The sequence below is a fragment of the Stegastes partitus genome, unplaced genomic scaffold (genome assembly GCF_000690725.1).
Source record: "Stegastes partitus isolate 25-593 unplaced genomic scaffold, Stegastes_partitus-1.0.2 Scaffold144, whole genome shotgun sequence".
In the NCBI taxonomy this organism is placed as follows: Eukaryota; Metazoa; Chordata; class Actinopteri; family Pomacentridae; genus Stegastes; species Stegastes partitus.
In genome coordinates this window covers 508,113-518,838 of record NW_007577875.1, presented here as the reverse complement: position 1 = coordinate 518,838, position 10,726 = coordinate 508,113, and the positions used below count along the sequence as shown (strand labels likewise).

The 10,726-nt window shown below is 40.6% G+C and overlaps 1 protein-coding gene across 1 annotated transcript in view; it reads left to right on the top strand.

The window, feature by feature from the left end:
• The first annotated feature begins 8,020 nt into the window (after window positions 1-8,020).
• Window positions 8,021-10,726, top strand: part of klf5l (Kruppel like factor 5 like) — a 28,284-nt gene continuing 25,578 nt past the window's right edge. Inside the window, exon 1 of the mRNA XM_008279104.1 lies at window positions 8,021-8,319. Coding sequence (XP_008277326.1) covers window positions 8,179-8,319 — 141 coding nt within the window. The 5' untranslated portion in view covers window positions 8,021-8,178. The remainder of the gene's footprint in view (window positions 8,320-10,726) is intronic.

Genomic DNA, 10,726 nt, shown 5'->3' with positions numbered 1-10,726 from the left:
ATACTTTCTTGACAAAAAAAGACTTAACAAACTGAAAATGAATCAATGTTGAAAATCAACAAATGGAGAAAATGGCTAAGTGGGGCGGATCAGTTTTATACTGCATGTGAGTATCCACAAAGTCAAATTTGAAGGAAACAGGTTTTTTTTTTGTTTTTTTTTTAACATATAAACATACAATCAATACATAAATTCGACTAATATATATTAAACTACACTACCTGCTATAGCAGCAGCAATTGAATTACCTCAATTCGCCACATTGCAATACCTTCCCCACTGAATTCATTTAAACTGACTCAGGGACCAAGTTGTGAGTTGCTCCTCCTCTACTGCCCCAATAAGTTGTGGAGTACCTCAAGGTTCCATCTTAGGGCCTATTTTCTTTTCTATGCATATGCTTCCTTTAGGCTCCACAAACACTAAGCTTTTGAATCCTAATGATGCCACTTCTATTATATCCTTCCTAAACTGCCTCCAGGATGCTGGATGGCAAAAAAAACATCTGAATGACGGTTAGTGTGTTTCATCCCTCAACACCACAACCAGCCTAACCACCCACTTAAGACTATCGGCAGCAAATCTTCAGGCCTATGCCAGGAATCTCGGTGTCATCTTTGACCCAGTACTGAAAATCTACACACAGATAAAGTCTGTGGTGAAAGAGTGCTTTGCCGAACTGAAATCCTTGCTGTAAAAATTCTTGTAAAGAAACCAGCAACGAAAGCTGTTGAGCAAGAGTAGTGGAGTAACACCGACAATATTTTCCTGGACTAGAAGTTTAACGCAGCTTGAAAAGCACCTAAGAGTTGCGCTGGAGTATTTCACATTCCAAAATTGAACTTATCTGGAGGGCGTTAACCAGCTTGTGTGTCCTCATCTGCCCTCTGCCTAATAACGCACTGCCGCTAGAAAGAGAAAGAGACAAAGAGGAATGCAGCGTATCCAGTTTCTTATCCTCAGATGTGGCTTCCCCTCTGATTAGGTGACAGCACGTAACAAAAAAACATCCCTCAAACAAATAAATATGGATATTTTTTTTAAATCTGTTTCCTCCTCTGCTGGTTTACTTTGTCCTCACCGCAAACAAACTATTGCGCAGACACATTATAAAACTGACAACGATAAGCGGTTATACGGGTTTTGCCTTTTGCCGCGAGCTTCGGCCTGCATATGCGCGGATCTGTTCTTGTGATCTTGTTTGATTTCCTTACAGTTCTCTTTTTACCAAGTGTGTTATGCAGGTGAAAGTTACAGCAGCGTGACTGGAAATGTCTTATCAAACCAGTCAAGAGTAGGTCAGAGTAGATGAAAAGAGGCTTCTCAGCTCGGTGGAAACAGATAATGTTAGTTTCCTCTCACACATCGACCAATCAAAACCGTCTGAGCAGCTGATTCCACCCCAAAATAGATGCGTTAGCCCCTCCTGCGCCGTTTGAGTGACAGCTGATCCCTGCAGCACCAAAGACGTTGTAGAAACAACGCTGTCAAACACTACACGTATAGCAAATTCTTCTGCACGTAGCATCTTGTAGCACCAGCAACATCCAGGCCGGTTTTATGCATCAGCGACTTTTCTGATCAGAATGATGCAAGTGATCAGCGTGAAAGTATCTGAAACTGAAATAAGGAACATGCCTGGAGCAAGAGTCTGTACTCACAGGTTTGGTCCTGACAGGTTTTCAGATTATCTTTAACATGCAACAATTATCTCAGTTTCCCTCCTAAGAAGCTTTTCAGAACATCTTGTTGCATACTTTCTGGCAGCATTTTCTGCACTGTTCAGCTTGTCTAAGCATTCAAGCTAACCACTGTGTGTTTTTGTTTTTGCATCGTCTCATGTAATAGAAATATTCTGCATGTGTTGTACAACTTTTTACACATTTTCCCTCCAAACTTGCACACATTGGGTTCTCAAATTCTGTTTGTCAGCCCTTGGAGAAACCATATGTGCACATCCATTTCTTCAGTTTTATTTTAATTTTAGCACCTTCGATAGTGTTTCCACAGGAGTACACCGTTTGGTTCGCAACAAAACCTCACACAGAGTTCAAGCAAGTGCACTTTAAAGTATTACGCTCCTCACAGCTGGAACCACTTATTAGAACATATGTCACCCCGGAGTGGCAGTATATCATGTTCGCTCTGCCTGTGTGACGTGCAATATGTAATGATGGTTATGCATCATTTGAGAAGCCAAGTTTGTAATTAAATGATTCATGAATGCAGAATGTACATCAAGTTCTAAACGAGAGAAAGTCACATAACTGCTTCTGAGCAATTCTTGCCAGCTTCTTAAAGCCATCGTCACAGCCTACGATGAATAAGGGGCATCCTAACAAAGACATACGCTGTGGGTGGAGTATCCCCATAAAATCATCCCCATGGTTTGACTTTAGCTGCTCAATAGACCGCTAACAAAGGCGACACACTTAAGGAGTGTAATTAAGTATTAATCATCGATAATGTCGCTGACTGATCTGGTTCTTTGGCTCCAGTCTGTCGTAGCATTAAAAAGCAGGGCCAGATCCAAAGTCCAAGAGTCTAGCCAAAGATCACATATTGTACTATCTGATACTGCTGTAATAAATTATACACTGTACTGTATCATACTGCTGCTGCTGTAAGCATCAATCAAAAGCGGATGGTCCCCAGTTTCCACAGTGGTTTTGGGTGGAGCTCAGCCCGGGATGCAGGGATGGTGCCCCTGCAACGTAGCGTTTGGGGGGATTGTTTTGGTGGAACCTTTGCACATAGGGACTGTCATTAAAATGGCTCATTTAAATTTAGAATTGCCTTATTGTACGATCCAAATCCTCTGCAGAACTTCACATTTTTAGCAGCTTGGTGGCTGTTGCCGCTGTTTTTTTGTACCAACAGAAGAAAGTCCTGAAAGGTGTGTTAGAAATACCAACTTAAACCTGAGCCACTAAGTACTCAAAGACTAGTCCATGGATTACACACTCTGTATAGTAATTCAGGGGACGTTCTATCGCCACATACTTTAGGTAATTTATGCAAAATATAAAATAAAATTTATTGGCTCAGATTTACCTTTTAGGCTGCAAACATTGTTCTGATGCGTTGTGTTGACGTAATAATGTTGGTAATTGCCTGAACTGAATCACTGCCTGTAATTTAAACGAAGATTATGGTGTTAACTAATTTGAAACTAAAATTATAGTAAATTGGGCTAATAACTTAATATTTATCCTCCTAGAGTTCAGAACATTAAGTCGTTAGAAAAATAGTGTTATTAATTAGTCAGTTCAAATATCACTGACTGTAGAGGAAAGAAGCTGTCAACTGGAAAACACTGATGCAGCTGTTGTTGTCTTTGTGAATTTGGTGATCCTCAGACTTTACCTCTAATGCCATTAGCAGGGCAACATTTAGCATTTTCTTAAAATGTCTAAACAGCCACGACTTTTGGTGCAGATATCCACGACACCGTCATGATGAAACCCAATGATGTTGATGAACTCGTGGTTTATCTCCACCATGACGCTGATACCTGTAAGTTCAGGTGAAATACTCGTGCTATGAATCCAAACTAGAATCCAAATGTAAGTCACTCGTCAGTCACTAAATTGATGATCTTCTATGTGGCACCACAATCAGAGGAACAATTCAGTCACTTGTCAGCATGTGTTCAGCACTAAATGGCACACTTTAGCATGCTAACATCAAATAAGATGGAAAACGTGATAAAAAAAGTAACATCTACTTTTAATATCAACATGTTAGCATTGTCATTGTGACCATTTAGCATGCTGAGGCTAGCATTTAGCTTAGAGTACAGCCTTACAGAGCTGCTAGCATGACTACAGAGGCTTGTAAAAAAAGAAACGATGCATTAATCATCTGCAGAAGAAATCAATTAACTGCAGTCAGGAATTATTGACAGTTGGGTTCAAGCATTATGGATTTTGGTTTTGTAATTGGATTTGCGGACAGAATACGATTCATGCTGTAACGGCAGATCGGTCAGGATCCAGGTCAGGACCGCAGAACGTCCTGGACTGAACCTTCCTCCTGGAATCACTCCCGTCCGCGGTTGCTCGGCGTACAGAGAACTGTTCTAGCTCTTTTGATCACAGCTTGTTCTACTGTTGGATAATTGTAGCCTGCAACTATGCGGGCCGACCAGTGGGACGAACCAAACCGGATCAGGGAAGATCTCTGCTATTATATTCAGTATAAACAGAATCCACATCAACTTTCTCACGACCTGCCATCACGGTTTGACAGCAGCGAACTGACGCAATCAGACAATAAAACCTTGATGGTATGTTTTTACTTTTGCAATGACAAAATGTTCTGATGAAGCGTCTCTGGTACACCGCTGCCTGTTATTACAGACGGCCAGACAACACCCGTTATGTGGAACAACTCTGGACAGAATGTGCAACTCGTCTAACAGACTTTATCGTGTGTTTTTCTGCTGATGGTAGCAAACAGACAAAATAGCTTAAAGGTTGGTTAGTTAAGAACCGGACTGAAGAATGTAATATGTGTCTGTGGGATGTGTTTCGGTGGGGATGGATCTCAGTAGTTAATGAAACCTTGGGCCGGTTCCATAACGTTTGGAGTTGACCAAATAAACCTGGTTTATTTTAGTTAGCCAGACTTGTTGTCAGGTTTTTTTTGGTTCCACAAAGCAAATTCAACAAAGCTCAATCACTTTGTAAACTTGTAATCCAGCATAACACACAAAGTAAGCCCACAAATAAATAATAGCTTCAATAAATTACAAAATTTTAAAAATGATAAAGCGTAGATCTACCTACATGTTAAATGACATCAGATATATGATATTAAACATTTAGACTTGTGACACAAAATAGTCTCAGTTCAAATGTAATGTAATGATAACAGTAACATAGATGGCAGCGAAATGTGCAAACATGTAAAATGTTTGTAAAAACTTCTGATTTTCTGTTCATTCATGCTGTTTGAAAGTACTTTATCTAAATCATTGTGCAAAAACATACCATGCTTTCAAAGGAACTCACTTTCTTTACTTTTACAAGATCAGAAACACAGATACAACAGTCAGAAAGCAAAATAACCCATTTATATCAGATCCTGAAACAAAACAAAACAAACATTCTGTGCTCCTTGGCGTAACAAACAGGCCACGATTGACTCGACTATGACCGTCAGTCGCTTGACAAAAACTTGGGGAGTTTTCAGCTGAAGACGTTTCTGAGTTCTCTCCTTCTAGTCACGGTTGTGCTGCTTCCATGGAGCTGCAGGACTTTTGGATTATAGTGAAAAGTGAGTCCACAGTGAGTAAAACATGACAGACGCAACAAATGTCTGGACAGTTCTGAGGGTTAATAAGCTACCTTTAGCTGATGGGAGCCTGAAAATAGGACAAAATCATCTCAGCATAATACTTTTATACCATTCCAGCCTGCTGTGGTTTAGCACCACAACAACTGACCTCTAAAGCAAATGATTAGTTTCCATTTTGGGCTTAAAATGTAATATTTACGGCTGTTTTGTCACAATTTTTTAATTATTTTGGGTTAATGAGTGGGTGCAGCTAAATAAATAATAAGACAACCCCAAAGGGCCAAATGTCACATCTATGTATCCGAGGCCAACTAAAGTTTCTCTGTGACCAGTGGAACCATGTTCTAAACGCTTTAATGCACTGATTCCAGACCGGCTTCACCACATCCACGCATCTGATCCACAACAAAGTCCTTCTTATCCGTTTGTGGTGGCAGGACCGGTTGATGGAAATGCCAAAATGAGTGGCTCGATATCTGTCAGCACTGACGAAACAAAGCGCGTTGCATCACTGCGTGACGCTTGTGACTCTAAGGTATGTACTGTATATCAAAATAATGACAGAGACGCTCCTGAAAGAGTCCATTTATGTACATCGGAAATGAGTGTCTGCATTGTTCTGGAGACAATAAGACAACTGGTGCTTTTTGTTGGAGGCGACACGCCAAGATGTTTTGCAAAAGGGAAAAACTTCAGGCTGTAATGATTCACAGGAGACCATGCTGAAGGTATTAATCAAAAATAAAAAGCAATAAATGAGGTGTTTTCTTTACCTTTGTCCTGTTGGTTTTACGTTGGAGCTACACTGAGTCTATAACACTGGACTGTAAAGGACAAATAAATAAATGTGGTAGAAAACTTGGCAGCAAAAATATGTTTATAAAGCTGGAATACTGTCATGTTTAAATAATACATAAAAAATAAAAATAAAATAGCAACAAATATCTGTAAAAACAAATAAAAATTAGTAAAAAACAAACAAACAGATTTTTGATGTGAACATTATTGGCCGTTTTGGCGTGACTTTCTGTTTGTTTGTTTGTTTGTTTGTAGCTATCATGTAACTTAAATTTTTTCTGGGCTTTTACTGGATAGTTTCTGTAATTTTGACAGAATCTGATATTTTAATCTTTAATATACAATAATGTTGTTTCTAATAATGGCTCAAATTTCTAAAATGGTAAAAGGATTTAATGTTATGGTCAAATGTATAAAAGAACAAATAAATATTTGTAAAAAAAACAAAACAGATTTTTGATGTGAAAGTGACACAGTTTTGGCATCATTTTTTGTTTGTACAGCTACCATGTACATCTTCTATTTTCTTTTTCTTATGGATATTATCTGGAATTCACTTTATCCAAAGGGAGCAAAATTATCTATCTATCTATCTATCTATCTATCTATCTATCTATCTATCTATCTATCTATCTATCTATCTATCTATCTATCTATCTGTCTGTCTCTCTGTCTGTCTGTCTGTCTATCTATCTATATAAATATATATATTTAAATATAATAAGAAAAAAAGTTTAATTTCACAGTCAAACATTATAAAACAAAAAAAATGTTTGATGTTTACAAAATGGGAGAAATCTGTAAAATACATTTTAAAAATAAATTCTTCTTTTTTGATTCGTGTGCATCAATTTTCTTTCAAATAATGACCAATATCTGTAAAACAATGGCTTTCATAACAGGTATAATTTTACAGTCAAAATGCTCATTTGTGAAAAAAAAAAAAAAACACAGACTTTTGTTGATGCTCTTAAAAGTTTGGGCCTTTTTTCAGTTAATTTGCAAGTTAATACTTTATTTCTGTGATTTTTCTACAGATTATCAGGGAAAATCTGCAACATATCAGTAAATAATTCAAAAGAATGACAGAACTGTTCATTTATTACAATACAAGATATTTTGCTTGTTCATCTCGGATGCCACCTCAGTGAATATCTGATCTGGCGGCTCATGCTCGTAACACTCATCCTGTCAAACATCAGAAAGCACTAAATCCCTGCTCAGCGGTGACTCACTGAAGAGCCTGAGCTCCTGATCACACGTGAGTCTCTGTTTCATTTACGTTTCTACGTAACAGTCCGTGTCTGTTATAACCTGCTGTGACTAAGACTTTGTCATGAAATCTTTATTGCTCTTCATTTGTCCCGTGTTTGACGAGCACCCATCCTAATCACTCCGTGTCACTGCCTTCAAATTTAGTTCATAAATTCTGTTTGATTCCAATAAAACAATTAAAAATGAGCAAGATGACCATAAACTGGACTTTAAATCTTCCTGAAGGATGCATGACTGTACAGATGTTGGTAGAAGTTCTGCCCGCAGCATCCCAAGTCTCACCTGATTCCACCGTTTCACCAGAAAAGCTTTTAATTTTAATTTAAATCACAGGTTAATTAATTCATTTATTAAATTTGAATGATATGGGTTAAAAAAGTCCAACATTCAGAAATAAAAACTCTTCAACCAGCAGCTAGTTTGTTCCAGGTATAACATGTAAATACATTATAATTGGTCTGTGTGCTCGGTTGAGGGGGCAGCTCTTCACCTGCTGCCTCCAGGTGTTCGCCCTCTCTTATGGGGGCTCTCAGGTGAGTCCCGCCTCCCTCCCTGCACCCGATTGGACCGTGCGACCCGTCCTCTGCTCTGATTGGCCCCGCCGTCTTCTCCAGGTAGCAGGTCCGTACTTGAGCTCAGGTAAAACCTACCTGAGAGCCAGAAGAAAAGGCAGGTCTGTGGATTTTACGCCGTAGCTTCCAGCTCCGACCGGACGCAGCTTCACGTCCAGAACCCTTTATGTGCTTTTAACACAAGTTTCCCCAAGAAGATAAACTAAAAAAAAAAAAACTAAATAGTTTGTGAATGGCAGCGAGTGTAGGACTGGCTATGAATCCGCCGCACACGACAGAAGAAAGGGCGGTTTTCACGCAGCTGAAGCCGGTGAGGATGTCGGGGGCGGACGGCGCTGAGGACGCGGCCGTGTTCGAGGACGTCAAGCCCGGGGTAAGAATCTCTGCCGACCCGCTGAGAGGAACCGGAGCCCCGGCCTGTCTGGCTGGTTTTAAAATACATGCATTTATTTCCCCCCTTATTTAAACAGACAGTGTGGCTGCCTGGGGCGAAATTAAAACCAGATCTTTGGGTAAAGAAGCTGTTAAAAAAACACTTTTATGTCTGGTTTAACAGGCTGATTTACCTGCAGCTCACCTGTACAGGCGGGTTAAAGTCCCACACACACACCTGACAGGTTAGAAAAGTTCATTTGTAAGCTCTGTTGGAGGCACCTAGTGGCTGCTGTGCCACACAAATGATTCAAACCCAACTTTATTTGTCACGCTGTCACATCAGGAAGGTGGGTTTTAGTAGAACCAGGTTGGTTTATGTGTGTTTGTGAGAGAACGGTCGTGTTTATGTCAAACAACATGGAGAGGAGATAATAAAATGATTCTAGTTGGATGTTTGGTTCATATGACAGGAGTCACGCTGTTCAAAATGGGCTGCTGATCTTTGTTTTTTCACTGCTACACCGACGCTGAGCTCCAGTCAGAGAGTCCACATGCTTCCTCAAACTGTGATCACCATCTTTACTTGCAGATTCTCTCCAGTCATGAGGTTTGATCACATGACGCACCAGCACATTTAGACAATTCTGCAGAGTCTCTCTTTAGTCGGTGGATGCTCGGCGCCTGCACATTTCAGGAAGTAAACATAGAAATAATCCGACATGGTGACTTCCCCTCCGCCGCCTGCTGTTGTTGATCACAGACCTGACAGTAAAAGTCAAATGCCTGTATGTTGGACGCCTTCACGCAGAGTTTGGTAAACAGGCAGCACATCCAGAGACCCGAGGCTCAAACCCAGCAGCACCAGCAGTGCAGAACCCAGTCTGGGTTTGGTAGCTTACAGATGTTTGTACACTGTGTTCTTGGAGGTTTTTTTTTTTTTTTGTTCTTCCTTCTGGTAGCATCGATTGCATGCAGATCTGATGCGCTCTTTGTCCTGCCTGCGTGCATCACACTGAGCACAAAGCAGCCTGTAATGGAGCAGGCTGGATCCACGCTGTTGATTTTTATGCAAACACGGAGTGAAAGCAGTCACATGCTCGAGCTGTTTTGAACTGACTGCAGCTCTCCTCAGCTGCTGTCAAACAGATTTCTGCAGGTTACTCGTGTAATGTGGTAGTGGGTTTGTTTGTAGCCGATATTCAGTTTTATTAGTTTGTAGATCTGTAGTTGTTTCTTTATTTCTGCTGTTTGCATCTAATCGGCCACGTCAGCTTTCATGATGGTGGTGTCGTTTCGAAATTCATCTTCCATCCATCTGTTTGAATGAATTATGATCAAAAATATTTCTCAATTATTGCTCAGGTGTTGCATCATTAAGCGGAAATAGGGACAAAAATAACCAACAAATCGACGGCTCAAGCCTGTTATTCTCCGTCAACACAACAAAGCTTACAATAAGCAAGATTTCTTATTTTTCACGTCTTCAGAGTTTCCGTGTGATAAAGACAACACCGTGTACGTCCTATCTCGCTGCAGATAAATGTAGGACAAGGCCGTCATAAACACAAGCATTTTACAGCCTGAACTGGTTTTGTGTGCTTGCGGGATTTCCGAAACCTGAAGAGCAGTTTTATGCTGACTTCAGCATTAAAAGGCAAAGAGTTGACTGATTCCAGATATGCTCAGCAGTATAGCTTTAAATCACCACCAGTGACACTGTCAGCTGCACTGATGTGGGACTTTGTTGGTCGTTGTGAACTCTGGCTCGAGGTAAAATAGCCAGATTTTTTTTTTTTGTTTTGCTGGTTTCACATTGAGTTGACGTGCAATGATTGCTTTTATGCAAAACGTGATGTTCTCGAGTACAAAAGGTCGGGTTCAATGAAAAAGTTGCCCCTCAGGCAGATGAATGCCAGCTGCAGCTTGAGAGGGTTTACCTTATTTGCTCTTTATTCAGCGTGCAGGTTCATGGAGTCAGTTTTCCAGATCACAATGCATGAAAGACACAAACACAAGCCACTCTCTTTTACCACCTGTTTATCTGTTGTTGTTTTTTTTCTTCTAGCCTTGATTTGAAGCCAAACTTTCTGGCTAAACCGAAGCATAACAGAAAGTTTGGCGTAAAAACAGAAGCCGGCCCCCTTTTGTCTTTTTCCACTTTCTGTTGTTTTCTTTGGCCTCCTGAGACGCGCCTTTGTGTCATTGTGTTGGCGTTTTAAAGAGCGCTTAACTCAGCGGTGTCGTGACAGCCGCATGTTGCCCGACCTGTCTGAGCAGCACCCGCATCTCCGTAAGCCGCCCCGAGGCGAGACGGGAGGATGATAAAGGCCGACCTCATGAGAAAGTCACAAGCAGCAACGAGAAAAGCCTCACGAGAGCGGCCGGGCGCGGTCACGTGCAGGGAA